General features: G+C 37.7%; 1 protein-coding gene across 1 annotated transcript in view; it reads left to right on the top strand.

The window, feature by feature from the left end:
• MPP7 (MAGUK p55 scaffold protein 7) overlaps positions 1-19779 on the top strand; it is a 285707-nt gene that overhangs the window by 168635 nt on the left and 97293 nt on the right. Inside the window, 2 exon segments of the mRNA XM_047743326.1 lie at positions 1254-1334; positions 9963-10094. Coding sequence (XP_047599282.1) covers positions 1254-1334; positions 9963-10094 — 213 coding nt within the window.

Genomic DNA, 19779 nt, shown 5'->3' with positions numbered 1-19779 from the left:
CAATATTGCTTTTTAAACAAATTAGAGACTGTTATATGAATAGGGTAAAATGTAGCATGTTCTAATTCATTAGAGCAATATATTTAAATTAAAAAAATATTGTTACCAAGTGACTAAAGAATGCAAAGAGCCTTTTGTGACTTCTTGTGAGTTAACAATTATATATAACGATTATTTTACCTTGAAAAACAAAAATTTTACCTTGGAAAAGTAAAATCACTTTTTGAATTATAACCAATGAATATATCCATTTTATCAGGTTTTATTTTTGTGTATAATTCTATGATGTCCTTCTTTTAGAGAAAAGTCCTTCTCCAGAGATAAGAACAATTATTTTTAGCTTGGTAGAAACCATAGGAGCAAGTAGAAATTTCATGCAGTGTTTTACGAAGGGTTCTTAAATGAAAATATATGCACATATTTTGAATTCTGTACTGCATACTTCACAATTGTAATTTCTTTTTCTATTTGGTCTTGTTTTTCTTCTAAGGAAATTATATGATCTTTACTATAGCCTAGAATGGAATAGAGTGTTGATAGGAAGACCTCTTCTTAGGAACATGAGGCGTGTTCAAAGTTCCAATCCTTTCTTTACTAAAATCAGCAAAAATTCTTGATCGTTACAGTAGAATATAGTCAGCCTTTCTGTCCCCAGAGTACTTGTCAACCTATTGTAAGTCATTTTGTGATTAACCTGGCTTATAAGTAACGGATTTTTTAGTCTGTGTAGGTAAACATAATAAAAGTTTCAGAGCATTTGCTCTATCAGAGGCATTCTGGTTCTTTTTTCCTCCAGCTCTAAACAGCAAGCTACTGTGGGTTTTTGGAAACCCTGTGGGTTTCACCACCTCATTCAGAAACTTTTTTTTTCTTTCATTTTTTTTTCTTTTTCTTTCTTTCTTTTTTAAAAATAGTGTCAAAGCCTGGTCCAGTCCTTTTCACAAGTAGTCCTTTGTTTGCATGCAAAAGACCTTTCCTTAAGATGAAGTGCTGGGATTTACCCTCATTGCCATAAATCAGAGAAGGTGAGCTGGCTGATAGGATTTTTTGAATTATACTCAGCCAAGATCCTGGTCTGGGATCTGGGCTACCAGGGGCCTGAAAAGAGGAGCAGTGATTGATCATCTGTTTTCTTTCATGCCGACTTCTCCTTAATCACTGGAAAGTGGCAAGATAGATTCTCAGTTGTCACATGTGGAACTACACAAGGCTCTTACTAAATGTTCTCTCTGTCCATGTGATCTCCCTTGCAGCTGGCTGAAGAGCTTCAGAACAAGCCATTAAACAGTGAGATCAGAGAGCTGTTGAAACTACTGTCAAAACCCAATGTGAAGGTGAGGACGTGTAAGAAATACCTTCCAGAAGGGCCACTTTCTGAGACTTCAGATGAATTTTATTTTGAGCATCAGTTTTCAAGTGAATGTATTTTCAAACAGTGTGCAGTATTTTAATAACCTAAATTCCATTAAGGAAAAAAAGTTGAGTTTTTGATGATAACGGGACCAACTACAGATGATTTAAGTTGGGAAGCTCAGGATTTTAGTTGTTGAATGTAATGTCATTTCAAGGTCAATTCCTTTTTAAATGAGGGTAAGAGTACAGAATACAACCTATTAGTGATTTTGTTTAGGTTCATTTTATTTCACTGTTGAGTGGTATTCCAATATATTTGACACCTGTATCTATTTTGCTATAGGATCATTTCATCTTTCCTCTTTCCCCTCCTTCTTTGTCTTCCCCATCTCCTCTCCCTCTACTGATTCATGTTTTAATATATACTACCATTTTGCTGAGCAGAGCAGTTTTCTAATGTAAAATACTAGTAAAATATTGGTGGGCAGATTTCAATTCTGCTTGCCATTTTTTTATTGAAGAATAGTTGACATAACATTTTATTAGTTTCAGGTGTACAGCATAGTGATCTGATATTTATATGCATTACAAAATGGTCACTGCAATTAGTCTAGTTACTGTCTGCCGTCATACAAAGTTGTTACAGTATTACTGACTTTTTTTTCCCCTCTGTGGTATATTACACTCCTGTGTCTTACATATTTTATAACTGAAAATCTCTTCATTTCCTTCACCTATTTCATCCCTTCCTTGCCATTTTTTCTTCCAGGTATATCATTTATCTTTCCTCTAAAGGTGCTTGGTCAGCAGAAGTCATTTAAAAAATTTCCTATTAATTCTAAATTCATTAATGCACTAAGTCCTATAACCTGTACATTTTGGACTTGATACTGTTTCACAATTACATGTGAGGTATTATTCCATGAATGAATTACATGTGGAGTATGTAATTCAAATGATCAGTTATCTTTTATTTATTTTTTTTTAAGATTTATTTGTTTGAGAGCATGCAAGTTGAGGGGGAGGGGTAGAGAGAGAGGGAGACTGTCCAGCAGACTCCCTGCTGAGTACAGAGCCCAACTTGGTGCTCGATCTCACAACCCTGAGATCATGACCCAAACTGAAACCAAGAGTTGGAGGCTCAACTGACTGAGCCACCGAGGCACCCCAGAATGATCAATTATCTTATGACAGTTTCTATTAAACATATCTAGGCTCTCAGATGAATATTTCTGTCTAGATGCAAAAATTGATTTCTGCCTTCCTTGAAAAATCTCCTTTTGAACTGTGCTATAATGGCTTCAATTGATGGTCAAAAAAGGTAGTATTAAATAAAAGATGAACTGAAAACATGAACCAGCTTTAATTCCTAATCCTTAGAAGTAAAGTAAGTGCTGTCAATTAATAAATGGGCTATAATTAGTAATTTAGAGTAATTGACTTACACTGGTACAGAGGAGATGGTTGAATTTTAGTTCTAAAAGAATAAGGATCAACTTCGAGCAAAATATCTGCTTGAAATTAAAGACAATATATGTAGAAAGGTTAAGAGAGCTCAGAAGAGATTGATAGCTAGAGAAAGTTCTGAAATGTCTTCATTTCATCGCAGAGTACACATGAGAAGTTGATGCGAACCCAAGAATGGTGAGGTTAGCTCTGAGCAACTTGTTAAACTCCTTGAGAGCGCCACCTTGGTTTGCATATTAGGAATTGAAGAAAAATGTTTCTAACAAAACAACATGATTTTGGTATTCTTTTTTAAGAGTGTTTGGAGTGGAGTAGCTAATAAGGAAGAGGTTATACTGGGTGGAAACTGGTATGTGGCTCAAAAGGGAGGTATGATTTTTTATTATATTTAGCACTCTTGGATACAACCTTATAATTAAATCCTGAAACTTTGTTATGCTGAAAATATTTTAGATAAATACTTTTAAAACTTTTTATGTTTATGTAGCCATGGGATAAAAGAATGGGTGAGAAGCCATCATGAAAGATGTATTTTCAGGGAGTGATGTGTGGGAAGTGGGTAAGATTGTAGATGGCTGAGGTTGCAGTTGTCAATGACAATTTCTACTTACCAGTCTTGGGGACAGCAATCTTTCTTCCCTTTATGACCTAACATTTAGCATTGCTTTCCTTAAAATCAATTATATTAACTAGCATCAACTTGAATTTCACTTTTTTTTAGGCAGTTACTTTAAGAAGTCATTTAGTAAACTAAAATGTTTGCTTTTCTTTTTTTTTTTTCTCCGAAAGCAGAAGCAAGGTGTAGTAGAATATGACAGGTACACATGAATTAAAAGTTGAACCGACAGTTTAAATATGGAAAGTGTAACTCCAGGGTGTTAACTTGAATACTGTTTTTGAATTTTTAGTGGACAAGGGAAGTAATTATTTACTTGTTAAAGATGGCTGTTCCATTTAAAATATTCAGTTCACGATAGTGAAAAGGAACCTGAGGTGTACGTCCAAGTAATAGTGATTTTTTTGTAAACACACAGAGATAAATACAACCAAATATACAGCCACTATGAGAAGGACAATATGTGTATCCCACAGATCTGCCAATTCCTTTTTGAAAAAGTTCAATTTGAAATATTTTTTTAAAATTTTACTTAATTTTTTTTCGGTGCTCCAAGAGTCATTGTTTATGCACCACATCCCATGCTCCATACAATATGTGCCCTCCTTAATACCCATCACCAGGCTCACCCAACCCCCCACCCTTTTCCCCTCCCCTCCAAAACCCTCCGTTTGTTTCTCAGAGTCCAGTCTCCCATGATTTGTCTCCCCCTCCGATTTCCCCCAACTCCCATCTCCTCTCCATCTCCCCATGTCCTCCATGTTATTTGTTATGCTCCACAAATAAGTGAAACCATATGATAACTGACTCTCTCTGCTTGGCTTATTTCACTCAGCATAATCTCCTGCAGTCCCGTCCATGTTGATACAAAAGTTGGGTATTCATCCTTTCTGATGGAGGCATAATACTCCGTTGTATATATGGACCACATCTTCCTTATTCATTTGTCTGTTGAAGGGCATCTTGGTTCTTTCCACAGTTTGGCGACTGTGGCCATTGCTGCTATGAACATTGGGGTACAGGTGGCCTTTTCACTACATCTGTATCTTTGGGGTAAATATCTAGTAGTGCAATTGCAGGGCCATAGGGAAGCTAAGAGCAGTGGAAAGTCATTAAAAGGATTTAAGTAGGCAAATGACACAGTTGCTCTAGTATACAGATTCTTGGAGTGGAGGGGTGGTGGTAGGGTGGGAGGAGTGGATGCTGAATGGAGGAAGGCCATCTGGAAGCCTGTGGTGAAATTCAGGTGAATTCATGTGAATTCATAATTCAGGTGAAACATGGTTATGGCCTTAGTGAAGGATGTGAGGAATGGATGGAAGTGGGGGATGGGTGGAACTGGATGTAGCTTCAATACATGGTATTGGCACGCGTGGTTAATTATTGGGAAAAAATAACCTATGTAGAATGCATATTATATGTAATATACAATGAATTCCAAATAAATTAAAGATTTGAGTGTAAAGGAATTGAACCATAATCATGGGATAAAGAAGAAATATTCACAACCTCAGGAAGACAGACAGACAGACACACACACACACACACACACACACACACAGAGGAAAAATTTAAAAAAAAAATCCATGAACGTGGTTAGAAGGAATTATTTATTTATATAAACAATCTACATTTGTCTTTAATAAGGTTGTGATCATTTATTACTTTGACTTTAATTTTACTTTCTACAAAGGGATTTGATAAAGAAACCAAATAAAATAAATTTTCTTGATAATGCGTAATTGTATTTTTAAGTCCAACTATGGAGAAAGTAGAAGTTCCTATTTTCATTGCTCTGTTTGGGAAGATGACACGCGTTTCACAGACAAAATAGAAGGTCATTAAATATATGGCATGATGTTCATCTTCAGTTTGGATCATGGTCCTGGGGTCCTGGGTTCCATTTTCTTGTTGGGCTCCTGCCTCTCCCTCTCCCTGCACCCTGCTTATGCTCTCTCTCACTCTCTCTCTCCAAGAACAAACAAACAAAAGATTGAGAGAGAGCTGGGGGGTAAGGGTAGAGGGAGAGGGAGAGATAGAATCTCAAGCAGACCCTCTACTGGGCATGTAGCCCGACACGGGCTTTGATCCCACAACCCCAAGATCATGACCTGAGTTGAAATCAAGATTCGGATGCTTAGCCAACTTAGTCACCCAGGTGCTCCTGCATTTTTTTCCATTATAAATAGAATGTACTACTTTTTGTTTTATATTATTTTGTGGATTTTTAATATTGTGGTATTTTGCGGACTTGTCTTTGAAGCAACATAATTGTCCACCTCTAAGAGAGAAGTTAGATAACTCTGCTTTTTTTTGTTTTTTAAATAGCACTATAATTCACATCTCCCATATTTCAGAATTTTATTGAGTCAATAAGTTGCTGAACTAAAATATCTGTACATTTAAAATTTTGATAGTGATTGCCAGCTTGCCCTTTGCCATAATCTGGACCAGTCCTCTCAGTGTACAGTGCCCACAGGTGTGCGTGAGAAGTTCCTTTCCCCTGTGTCTTCACAAGCCCTATTTAATTAATGTTCTTTTCCAGATTTGTTAATTGATCACCCTAGGAATATATGTCAACACTTTCCCTATAGAGCTTGCCACCTTCAAGTCTCCAACAGCTGGGACGTGCTTGTCATTTTGTAACCATTGTTAAGAGTTAAAGCTTACATCGAGTCATTAAATCTCTGAATGGAGGGATGCCTGGGTTGCTCACTCGGTTAGGCATCTGACTCTTGGTTTTGGCTTAGCTCATGATCTCAGGGTTTTGAGATGGAGCCCTGCTTTGGGCTCTGGGCTCAGTGCAGAGTCTGCTTGAGATTCTGTCTCACGCTCCTTCTGAATTCACTTGGTGTGCTCTCTCTCCCCACCCCAAATAAATAAATAAACAAACATTTAAAAAAAAAATCTGTGTATTGGTCAGTTGCCATATGCAAACAATAAGTAATAATTACTCTTATTACTCAATAATGTTTATTAAATCTAGTCTTATTGTCCAAATCTTAAAGTCTAGGAAAAGTAATGAAGCGTCAAAGAAACAACAGATGGTGAGAAAAAGAAAGTAGGGTAGTGAATAGCAGAAGGCCTCAGTAGATGAGATAGGGTGTAGGAGCTTCCTGCAGCAATGGAGTTGGTGGCCTTTGGGGGAGCTGATGAAAGGATGTGGATCTCTACTGAGACTTTGTTTCTACAGGAAGCAAAGAGAGTCATTAATAATAAGAACCACTCGTAAGCATCACATGGCCACATTAAAGGCAAATCAGCCTCTGTGAATCACTATTCAGAGGCTCGCTTTTTGATAAAACAGTGAAGTGATATCATCTCTAGAACATGGTATTATAATTTAGAAAGGGAAAAATTGGTAGGTTTTTAAAAGGCAATAAAATAAAAAGATTTGTTGTAGTTTTTCAGCTTTCCAAAACGTGCATTTACCGGAAATTACTCATTGCCTGAGCATGTAGAATGGATGAGACTTTGTTTAAGCATGCAAAAGGGAAAAGTGAAGCTTCCTTCTGGAGGAATAAATCAGTGTTACTCATTCTTATGAGTTAGACACTTAATTTTGTGGACTTGACAGATACTTAGAACATCGAATTGACTCCAGGGGGTCCAGAGCAGTGAAAGGCTGTGTGCCTGATGAGTTACAAGGCCTAGTGTTCAATTTCCTGCATAGTCTTCTAAGCAACAGGTAAACCCATCAGTTGTGATTGGGGTGGTTATGGCATATGGAAATTCAATTTTCTTATTTAGGTGTGTTGTCTTTCAAAAGGACAATCTGTATATTGAAGAATAAATTCATCACTGTTAAAACAGGGAAATAGAATACAAAGTTACTTTTAGTTGTCCAAAATAGAAGTGTTGCTAACCAACAATATTTGTAAAGCAAAACTATTAAGAATTAGAAACTCAATATCTATAAATCTTAAAAATGTATTTTAGAATCCAGACATGGAGATCAATATAAAGCTAAGGAGGAAAAATACATAGCTGCTGTTGTTAATATTGCCTATCAACTATAATAATCACTCTATTTTAAAAGATGTTTGTTAGCGATCTCTAATAGTCTTAACTATGTCCAAGGTAGTTTATCACAGATATCCAGGTAGTGAGCATTTCCGATATCCTTCATTCAACTCTTTATAGATCCATATCCATCCACTATCATTCCTGTCTTCCTGTCTGAAAGACTTCATATACCATTTTTTGTAGTGCAAGTCTCTCTGGTGATAAATTTCTTCAACTTTTGTAGGTCTTTATAAAGTCTTCTCTATCCCTTCATTATTAAAAGATATTTTTGCTGGGTATAGAATTTTAGGTTGCTGGTTTTCTTTATATATTTAAAAGATGTTGCTCTTTTATCTTGTAGTTCACATTGTTTCTGATGTGTGTTGTGATTTTAATCATTTTTTCTTTGGCTGATTTTAAGATTTTTTTCTTTCTCAGTGGTTTTAAGCTATTTGATGTTACTTCTTGTTTGTTTTTGTTTCTTTGTTTGTTTGTGCTTGGATATGTTGAACTTCTTGGACCTAGGGGCTTTTTCCCCCTGTTATCAAATTTGGAATATTTTCTGCCATATTTCTTCATATATTTTTTAGCACCTCTCCTTTCTTTGGAGATGCCAGGTAGGTGTATATAAGTTGTCCCATAGCCCAATAATGTTCTGTTCACAATTTTTTACTCTATTTTCTCTTTGTGTTTTCATTTTGGAGAGTTTATAAATTGTTTTAACTGTAAGCATTAATTTCATTCAGTGTGCATTTAAAAAAATTTCATACATTATGTCTTTTATCTCTAGAGGTTTGAATCTTCCATATATATGGCAAATCTCATTTCTAGTGTTTCCTCTAGCTCTTTAAGCATTTGGGATACAGTTATAGTAATTATTTTAATTTTCTTGTCTGCAGTTTATCTGTAATTTCAGGATTTGGTTTTATATAATTCTGTCATCTGTGTAATTTTCAGGGTTTAGTTCTATGGTGTTACGTTGTTCTTCATTATGTGTAGTTATTTTCTTCTGTCTTCACATGCCTCATAACTTCTGTCAGTAATTGATTGACTCTCAGTTGTTGTGAGTTTTACTTTGAGTGATGATATTTTCATATTTTTATAGATATTCTTGAGGGGTTTTTTTTCTGTTATATAATTAAGTTATGTGGAAATATTTTGATCCTTCAGAGACTTGCTTTTAAGCTTTGTTAGGTGAGATCTTAGCATTGTTTAATCTTGGATTAAGTATTTCCTACTATTAAGACAATATCCCTTTGTTAACTGTCCTCAATGCCCTGTGAATGCCAAGCTTTTCTCCTCTGACTGAAGGAAACAGGAGTTATTCCTGCTCTGTGTGAGCTTTGGGAATTGCTCCCTGTAAGGCAGTGTTTCTTAACCTTGTAACTATTGACAATATGGAGCTGGAAATTATTGGGGGGACGGAGCCGGGAAGGCAGGGAACTGCCCTATATGCTGTCAGAGGTGTAGAACCATCCCTGGCCTGTGTGCACCAAATGGCAGCAGCATCTTCCACTCTGTGACAATCTGAACTGTTTCCAGACATTTCCAAATGGCTACGGGGGGAGTAAAATTGTTCTCAGCTGATAACCACTGCAGTAATTGTTTCTGATAATTTTTTTTTTTATATGCATATGCCTTGGCTGGAGACTCAAATCTCCAAAGCCCTGTGCCTGTCCCACCATCTTCTCTTTCATACTCTACCCTGAGAATTTTAGTGCCTTGACCTCCCAGCATTCCTCACTGTGTTGTCTCACCTTAGGGAAACCAGTGGGTTCTGCCTGGGTACCTACTTCCCCTACATGGCCAGGAAACTCTGGGCTTATGACTCTCAAATTTGTTTCCTGTCTCTCAGTAATCACTGTCCTTCATTATCTGATGTCCAGTATCTTCCAAAACCATTGTTGCATCTTTTATTTTTTTATTTTTAGGTTTTTTGTCTTCTACTTTTTTCCAGTGGGGTCCCTATTAACTTCATCTTGGCTCTCATCCTCATTCCTGAATGGTATTTTTGCTAATACATAATTCTGGGCTGACTATTATTTTTTTTCTAAGCACTTTCAAGATATTTCACTGGCTTCTGGTTTCCATTGCTGCTAATCAGTCAGCTCTCAAGTCGTTTTGTTTTTTTTTTCTTGTATTTTTAAGATCTGTCTTTGGCATTCTGTAGTTTCACTATAATATGTATCTAATCTTGGGTTTCTTTTTATTTCTTTTTTTTTTGTTAAATTTAAATTTTATTATGTTCAGTTAGTCAACATATAGTACATCATTAGTTTCTGATGCTGAGCAGAGAGCCAGATTCGGGGATTGATCCCATGATCATGGGATCATGACCTGAGATAAAGGCAGAGGCTTTAACCCACTGAGCCACCCAGGCACCCTGTAAGAGCCTCCTTTTCAAATAGTTGCCTGTTATGATTGTTAAGTCAAAATTATAATACGTTTGATTTTCTTTATAGTTGGATGTGCTTGGGATTTTATATTTAATTAATTTTTTCCCAAACGTTGACTTTGCTAGGCTTTGCTCTCTGTACATGATACTGTGGCTCAGAAGAATTATGATCCTGTATTACCGCCGATGCCGGATGATATCGATGATGAAGAAGACTCAGTAAAAATCATTCGTCTGGTCAAAAATAGAGAACCCCTGGTGAGTTGTGGTCTACATTTTGTGCTTAGATATGAATAGATATCATGATAAAACCAAACCTGGTGGGGACATACCATTTATTCCTCTCTTTGAAACATAATTTTCCTGTGTTGTTAAACTTGAAAACAGAGTATACATGTCTAAAAAACATTATTTAGAAAAATGGGGAAAAAGCCAAATAAAATGGCATGCATTTTCTTGGTTATAAATAGCAATAATTTGTAAGATGGGATTTTGACATTTATAAAAGAAAGCATAATGTGCCAGTCACAGCTGATTAAAGATTAAAAGGTGCAACCAAAAATAATTGCTTATGGCTCTTCTAGAAAGCTGATTTGTTTTAAAGTAAAGAGAAAAAATTTATCAAATGTCTGTTATTTCAAAATGTAAATGTAAACATTATTTCAAAATGTTATTTTAGAGCTAGAATTTATACAATGTCAGATTACATCAAGGGGGTTATGGTGGGCAGAATGATGCCCAGTGATGTCATGTCCTAGTCTTCAGAACCTGTGAAATATTACTTTAAATATCAAAGGGACTTGTCATGATTTGGTAAGAATCTCGAGATGGGAAGATTATCCTGGTTTAGACGGTGGGCCTTCTGTCTTCACAAGGATTTTTACCGAAGTGGAAAGGGGAGGCAGGGAGGCAGAGTCACAAGAGGCGATGATTTAAAGCAAAGGTTGATGTTGCCATGAGCCAAGGAATGCCAGAAGTTTCTAGAAACTGGAAAAAGCTCAAGGATCCGATTCTCTCCTAGATCCTCCAGAAGGAACACAGCCCTGTTGACACCTTGATTTAGCCCCAGACACTCATTTTGACCCTCTGACCTCCCGAACTGTAAGATAATATATTTGGGTTGTTTTAAGTCACTACCTTTGTATGGCGCATTTGTCACAGCAGTAGGATATGAGTATGGAGTGCATCCATATTTTGATGAAACTACGTTCGGAAGAAAAGTAAATGTTACTGTCTAGCAGTTGATTTTAAATGTGTTGTGGCTCATTTTGACTACTTAAGACATTTTTGTGTTTAATGTTGATAATAAGTTTATGCTTTTCGTCTGTGGTTCTAAGCTCTGTACTGGTAACCTAAATATCTCTTGGTTAATTTATTATGAAGGCGACATACTTAGTAAGGCCAAACAGTATGCAGTTTGGGTATAGAAAGATCTACCTCAGGGCCTATCACCCTGAAGTGACTAATTCTTGGTGGCTTCTGTGTATCCCTCAGTAAGAAGTGCATTTTTTGTTTTGACAAATTCAGGCTCTTAGATAATCGAAAGGATTTCAGTAATTCCTCAGTAATCATTTCTTGGATCAGTCATAGTTTCCCCAGGGGCAGCAAGGTTTTGGGTGTGTTGGTTTGATGAGCTAACATTTACACCGTCATCAGCAACGTGTAAGTCCCAAGCCTCTCCTGATCGAATCAGATCTTTCAGATGTTTGTGAAATTAGGCGTACACTGCACTGGATGTTTCAAAAGTTTTAACTGTGCCTGCTGAAAATCAGTTTCCATCTAACAAGCAATTGAATGAATTATACAGAATACCCTGAAGTGGTGTTATCATACTTTGTTCCTGAACATATCATGTGCGTTAGCTAGTACTTATGTAACCACGGAAGTAATTAGCCCTAACGTGTACACCATCAGCCTTTGTTGGTTAGCTTCTTAAAGTTTATATCCTATAGTATGTTTAAAATGAGGATCTGAACTAGGGTAATGGCGAGAGCTATATATGTTAGGTTTGATCAGACCAGGAGGATCTTTAGATAATACAGTGCAAGAGAAGAGGGGAAGTAAAAACTACCCCAGGACGTTATTTAGGGGGGAGAAGTATTGTCCGTTTGGTTAGCAAGAATAGAAGGAAAGGCATGGGAATAAAAATTTCAAGTTTCCCTACGGTTAGACAGAGCCTGTGGGGCTATGCAGGTGCTAAGAAGAGGCTAGAAATTGTTAATTACAACTTAACAATTACATTAAGTTGTTTAAAAAGTAATTATTTCTTGGGGAGCCTGGCTCAGTCAGTTGAGTATCTGACTCTTGATTTTGGCTCAGGTCATAATCTCAGAGTCATGGAGCCTGCTTAGGATTCTCTCTCTCTCTCACTCTCTTCCTCTGCCTCCCCATGCTAAATAAATAAATAGGTAGATAGGTAGATAAGTAAAATTTAAACATTATTTCTCTTAAGCATGAGAATGTTTTCTGGATTTGTAACATTTGTATATTCTGGAGATATCTTAAATATTTCTTGGAATTGTTCAGTTTCTTACTCCTGTATCATGGTATAATTTGGCAATTTTGTATGCTTAAGAGCATTTTCTTTCTACTTCCTCATTTTCTCTCCCTCTTATGTGGGGTGTTTAAAAATTATAATTCCATTGCATTTTTATCCATTCTTATTCTGCTTTTTGCCTCTTTTTACATAAATTAAAAAAATTTTTTTCTCTGTTTCTCCATTATTTAAAAGTAAATTAATAATCAAAGTTTTCCCCCAAACTTATGTAGTTAACTTCTTTGCATGCTAGGTTTATTTTTTATACTAATATTCCATATATAAGGCAATTTCAAGTGCTTTTAAGTTATTTTACCTTAAAAAATTATTTTAGTCACTGGTCCTTTGTCTTCCTTGTAAGCCACAATTTGTGTCTTTTTTGTTCAAGGAGCTGTATTTAAAAAACAAAACAAAAAAACCGCAAATAGAAAACAACATCTACATGGGTTGGAGAACTCCCCCAAATTATTTGTTAGGATTCCTGAAAAAAGTATTAAGATTTCCAATGTCATTTCAACTTTGGAATATGAGATCAAGGAAGGCAAATTACTTGTCTTGAATTTTTTTTCATCCAAATGTATAATTATTGTATTATTTTTAGTTTGACAGCTATTGTAAAGTAAGAGTATTGGATGAATAAACTTAAAGTTTAAAAAATGAACTAGTCAGAAAAGTAGAAAATAGTAATTTTCAACAAGCTTGTCATTTTGTATTTGTCAAATGTCATTCGGAGAGGTTATTGGAAAAGCCACAACCACCAAAGGGGTAGGGGGTTGGGGGAGAAGAAGAAACTGGGAGAAGATTGAGTCTGAGGCATCCTTAGGAGAATGAATCCAAGCAGTTAAGAATCAAATAGTCAAAATGAGGGACGCCAAGCTGAAATAAAATTCTAGTGATTAGATGGTTAGTAAATGTTTGGCAAATGATTCAGGAGGAAAGGCCATAAGATTTAGCAATCAGGGGGTTAGTTTATCAGTGTTATTTAAGAGTGTAATTTTGGGGGCACCTGGGTGGCTCAGTGGGTTAAAGCCTCTGCCTTCAGCTCAGGTCGTGATCCCAGGGTCCTGGGATCAAGCCCCAGATCAGGCTCTCTGCTCAGCAGGGAGCCTGCTTTCTCCTCTCTCTCTCTCTCTCTCTCTGCTCGCCTCTCTGCCTACTTATGATCTCTGTCTGTCAAATAAATAAAATCTTTTAAAAAATGTAATTTTGGGGGCACCTGGTGACTCACTTGGTTAATGATCTGACTCTTGATTTCAGCTCAGATCATGATCTCAGGGTCCTGGGATTATGTCCTGCATCAGGCTCTGTGCTTGGGGAGGGAGTCTGCTTGAGGATTCTCTTTCTCCCTCTGCCCTCTCCCACCCACTCACTCACTCCTGCCACACACTCTCTCTCTCTCAAATAAATAAACCTTTTAAAAATATATAATTTTGTTTGTTAGACTGAGTTATAATGCAGTGAAATAAATACCAAGCTTGCATTAGATGACCTAAATGGGAAGATTTATGGTGTCACTTATTTGCTCTCTATCCTTATAGGAAAAAGTCACTTAGCCTCTCAGCCTCAGCTTCCTTATTAGATAATCAGGAGATATACTTCTACGAGAGTGTTTTGACTATCCCCTAGCATAATGTATTTGAAATGCTTTGTAAGTTTTTATGCATTACCACACATTATGTGACTGTTTCACAGAATGATGATATGGTAGGAGCTCTAAATGACAGTTATTGAAGGAGAGGGTCATTTCCAGGGAAAAGAGGCAGTGAACACAGATCATGTAGGTATTTGCCATGGAAAGGTGAGAGGGAGATAGTTTGAGGGAAGCGATGGTTAAATGAATGGAGAAAAGGAGAGGAAAGACACTGGTCAGGATGCAGGGAGCAGAGCTGTCCTCCCTCCCCATGATTTTAGAATAATTTGTATCCATTTTATACAGAAATAATAATAAATACTAATTTTTAAACAAGCTTAAGAAAATGACATTCTGTTAGTGAGTGAGTGGACTATGATCCTGAATTCAGTTTCTGGCATGGGTCTTCCTTTCTTCCTTCAGAACTGCAGTGCTCAAACTTCAGTATCCAAAGAACTACCTGAAGTGATTACCTAAAATGCAGACTTCCCAGCTTCTATCCCCTAGAGAGTCTGCATCAGTAGGTTTCATATGGGGCCTGGAATCTAGATTTTTTAAAAATGTCTCCAGTATTCTTGATGCAAGTGTTTGGTAGATGATACTTAAAACTATGTTGATTTCAAAGATTCAACCTGAAATCACCTGTGCTACCAGCTGAAGGAGGAGGTTTTAGAATATTGGAATATTGTAGGAGATGCAATTTTTATGTAGAACATCATGGTAGCCCAGTCTCAGCAATCCTCTTTTGTAAACTAATTTACAGCAGTAACAAGACACATTTAAGCAGAATTATAGAATAATGGGATGCCTGGGTGGCTCATTTGGTTCTGTGTCCAACTTTGATTTCAGATCCGGTCATGATCTCAGGGTTGATGAGATCAAGCCCTGTGTAGGGCCCTGTGCTGAGCGTGAAGCCTGCTTGAGATTCTCTCTTGCCCTCTCCCTCTGCCCCTCCCCTGTTTGTGTCTGTGCACTTTATCTCTCTCTCCAAAATCCTATGGAATAAGTTTAGAATACCTATATAAGAAAATATGGAAGAACTAAAACATTTGATACAATTTTAATTCATTTTTGCCTTTGTAGACTTTTGTATAATATGACATGTCATGTGCTCTCTTTTAATGAGTTTTGATTTTCATGCAGCTATGTTCCACTGGGAATACGTCAAAGAATTGTGGTAAGAGAGGTTTGGGAAGCAATATAGAAGTAGAACTCTTTAAGAATGAAGGGATCAAAATGAAGATTGAGTCAAGTGCAGGTGTCATGTAGAAAATGAGAGATAATTTCTCCGAGTCTGTAGTTCACCCTCGAGGGATAGGTAAAATCAGCAGATAGCAAGCAGTTCTGTTTCAAGATTCCTATCTACAGTAGAGTAACCCTTCGGTGTTGGCATGTTCTTCTTTATCTACATAGTCTAGAAATTATTTCATCCAGTCCATGGCTTTAAAAGTAATCTGTGTGTCAGTGACTCCCAGGTCTGTTTTTCTCTCAGATCTTTCTTCCAAGTTTTAAATTTGTATGTCCATCTGTGTACTTGATATCTCCATTGGAATGTCTGATGGACATCTCTGTCTTGACATGTCCAGAAGTAAACTGATCTTACCCCCAAATCCGTTCCCCTTCTAGGATTCCTCCTCTTAGTTGATTACAATCCCATCTTCCTCACTGCTCAGCCAAAACCCAGAGTCAATCTTTGATACCTTTCTTCTTTCATGTCCCATTTTTGGTCCATTGGGAATTCTTTTGGCTCTGCCAATAACATATCCAGACTATTCATCACTTCTCCTCCTGCCAGTCAGATCCAAGCCTCCTTCATTTTGACCCTGGAGTATTTTAACAACCTCCAGTTTGTTTCTTTGCTTTAGCTTTTACAGTCCTTCACCCTTAGACAATAGGTCTCAGAGTGAGGCTGTTGGATTATAGCACTTCTGCTGTTCAGGTTCTCCCTGTTTCTTTCAGAATAAAATCCAGAGCCCTCACAAGGATCTACATGATCTGGCTCTCTGTTAACCATCTGGTCTCAGTTCCTACTGCTTCTCCCTTCTTACTTTAGTCCGGCCACACTGCGATTTTTGCTTTTCTTGATCATTCTATTGATAGCTCCATCTCAGCACTTTTATGCTATTTTCATCTATTCTTTCTCCTTGGTTAACTCCCATCTCTCTCTCTCCCCTTTTTAAAGAAAGGGAGAGAGGAGGGGCAGAGAGAGGAAGAGAGAGAATCTTTTTTTTTTTTTTTTAATTTATTTGACAGAGACCACAAGTAGGCAGAGAGGCAGGCAGAGAGAGGAGGAAGCAGGCTTCCCGCTGAGCAGAGAGCCTGATGCAGGGCTCTATCTCAGGACCCTGGGATCATGACTTGAGCCGAAGGCAGAGTCTTTAACCCACTGAGCCACTCAGGTGCCCCGAAGAGAGACTATTAAGCAGGCTCCATGATCAGCACAAAGCCTCTTTCAGGGCTTTGTCTCACAATGCTGAGATCATGACCTGAATGGTGGACCTAGACACCCTCCCCTTCATCTCCTTTTTTCTTTCTTTACTCAGTGTCATTTTCTCATTGAGCCGTGTCTTTCCACTGTTTTTCTTCTACCTGCCCTGGCACTCCCGATCTTTCTCACCTTGCCCTTTCTCATACCCATGGTGTTGACCACTTTTTAATGCACCATCTATCACATTATTTCATCTTTTCTTGTTCTCTCTTGTTAGATGTAAGCTCCACAAGGGGCCAGAAATTCTTAGTTTGTTTCATGACTGTATTACATACTCTTCAAAAAGAACCTGGCACAGAGTAGGTTCTCAGTAAATATTTGTCAACTTCATTGAGTCACAGAATAAGTCAAAAGGACTAGCAGTAAGGGGTGCCTGGGTGGCTCAGTCAGTTAAGTCTGCCTTGGGCTCAGGTCTTGATCCTGGGGTCATGGGATTGAGCCCCATATCGGGTTCCCTGCTCAGCAGGGAGTCTATTTCTCCCTCTTCCTCTGACCCTCCCTCTGCTTGTGTGCTCTCTTTCTCTCTCAAGTAAATAAATAAAATCTTAAAAAAAAAAAAAAAAGGACTAGCAGTAAGCTCAACAAACTGAATGGTCCTACATTGAAAAATAGTATAATTCCTAGTGAAGAAAGATATTTATGCCAGTTACCTAATTCTGTGTTATAAACCACCCCAAATTTTGTGGCTGAGACAATAATATATTATTATATTTCGTAGTTTTAGAGGTTGATAGGCTCAGTGGGTGGTTCTTATTTAGAGTCCCTCACATGTACAGTTAGGTGGTGGTTGAGACTGGAGTTGTTTGTGAACTTCATTCCTAGCACGCATAATGCCTGGGTTGGGATGGCTGAGAAGTTGGGGGCTGATCAGTCATTTCCTTCTAGGTGGTACCTCCATTGGGCTAGTGTGGGCTGACTCAAAGCATGGCAGGAGTCATGATTTCTTATGGTATCTGACTTCCCAAAGAGCCAGTATTTCAAGAGGCCTAGCAGGCAGCTTCAATTCTTCTCATAGCCTTAAATGACTTAAAACCATTTTTGCCACTTGATATGGGAATATGGCATGCACATACAAAAAAGGAAGGAATTGTTGATCTCCATCATAGATAAACTACTGCAAGGGCAATGAACTTATAAATTTATGAGTACAAGGTTATAGAAAGCTATAGGGTAAGCAGTATTGAATAATAGTTAAGATTAAAAATAAGCAATTCTGATGAGTTTGCCTTAGATAAGTCCTGACTTTACTGCACACTAATTTTCTGATCTTAGACAAATTAGAGCCATTTGTGATTACTTTCTCATCTATAAAATATGAATAAATAGGGAATTGGGTTCAAGATGGTGTGTAGGAAGATCCTGAACTCCGTCCCTCCCTCCCATATATACAACAAATGCACAACTGCATATAGAATAATTTGAAAAAGACCAGAAAACGGGATGAACAGAACCTCTAAAATAAAGGGCAAAAAGGACAGCACTGAGATGGATAGGAGAGGACCATCTTGCCAGAAACAATCCACTGTATGTTCAGTGATCCACTGTGAAGGAGAATCTCAAAAATACAGAAGTTTTCTCTGAGTGAGGGGTTTGTGTTCCACATCAGGCACCCCAAACCCTTTGATCATGCATGAGAGAGATGAGGCCCCTAAATGCCAGACTTTGAAAACCAACAGAGATTATGTGCAAGAAAACCATGGAACTATAGGGAATGGAGAACTGGCTCTTAAGGGTTCATGTGTAGACTCATTCACCCAGGGACTCAGTGCGAAAACTAATTTGAAAAGCACCTAGACCATATGTGAAGGAGACCCACTTACTAATCTTAAAGTGCTTGTCAGAGAGGCAGAAAACTTTTGGAACTTTTCCCAGGAATGGAGACACTGGCAGGTGCCATATTTGTGATCTTATCTACCTTGTTAAAGTTGGTGAGGATGGGAGTCATTTGGGAACTAGACCTCTAACCTGCTAGAGATGCAGGATGTGGCCAGCTGAGAATCCTGCTAACCCCACACTGCAACTGTGGATCCCAGCTGGGCCAGCCAACAGCCCTGCCCACCCCTTTGCCGCAGTGTAGCCTCATGCCGCTCAGAGCAGCCATGCATTACAGCCAGGATGGGCACTAGTCCAACACACCGCTGCATCACATGTGGCAAGGTTACGTCTGCTGTGTGACATAAGATTCATGCATCCCATACAGGGGATGCTTCTTGAGCCCCTAGCTTTGGTCAGAGGGGATAGAGTTTCTAGGCCATATGACATCTCCTTTGAAAGGTCACTCCTGCAATACAAGGAGAAGTGATTGATTTACCTACTACATAGAAACAAACACAGAGAATCAGGCAAAAATGAGACATACAATGTTCCAAACAAAACGTGACAAAACATTAGAAAATGACATTGATGAAATGGAAAGAAGCAACATATCTGATAATTCAAAGTGGAATGGTCGTAAAGATGCTCACTGAAGTCAGAAGAAAATTGGATAAACACAGATCCTCAACAAAGAGAAAATATAACAAAATTCCCAACAGAAGGTACAGCGCTGAACAATACAGTAATTGAACTGAAAAATACACTAGAGCAATTCAACAGACTGGATGAAGCCGAAGATCAGATCAGCAAGCTGGAAGAAAAAAACGATAGAAGCCACTGAGACAGAGCAGCAAAAAAGAAAAAAAGAATGAAAAAAAGTGAAGATAATTTAAGGAACCTTTGAATCAATGTCAGGTGGAATAACATTCACATTATAGGGTTCCAAATAGAAGATCAACAGGGCCAGAAAGCTTATTTGAAAAAATAATGGCTGAAAACTTTTCTAATCTGGATAAGAAAATAGATCTAGAGCTCCATGAAGTCCAGAGAGTTCCAAATAAGAAGAACCCGAAGAGATCCATACCAGGACACATTATAATTGAAAAAGTAAAAGAGAGAATCTCAAAAAGCTGTAAACAACTTACTGTGTCAAGTAAGACTATCAGCAGACTTTTCAGCAGAAACTTTGCAGGCCAGAAGAGAGTGGCATGACATATTCAAAGCGCTAAAGGAGAAAACTTCTAACCTATACGTCTCTACTGGTAAATTTAGTACTCAGATTTGAAGGAGAGATTAAAATTTTTTCAGATAAGCAAAAGCAGAAACGGTTCATCATCATTAAACTGGCTCTATCAGAAATGTTAAAGGGACTCCCTTAAATTGAAAAAGAAATGGCACTAATAATAAGAAAGTGTATGAAAGTAAAAAGTCACTGGAAAAGGTAAATATATGGTAAAGATATTGGATCAACTGC

The sequence above is a fragment of the Lutra lutra genome, chromosome 8 (genome assembly GCF_902655055.1).
Source record: "Lutra lutra chromosome 8, mLutLut1.2, whole genome shotgun sequence".
NCBI classification, from domain to species: Eukaryota; Metazoa; Chordata; class Mammalia; order Carnivora; family Mustelidae; genus Lutra; species Lutra lutra.
The sequence above is the reverse complement of the archived record's forward strand: the minus strand, read 5'-3'. Positions and strand labels throughout refer to the sequence as shown.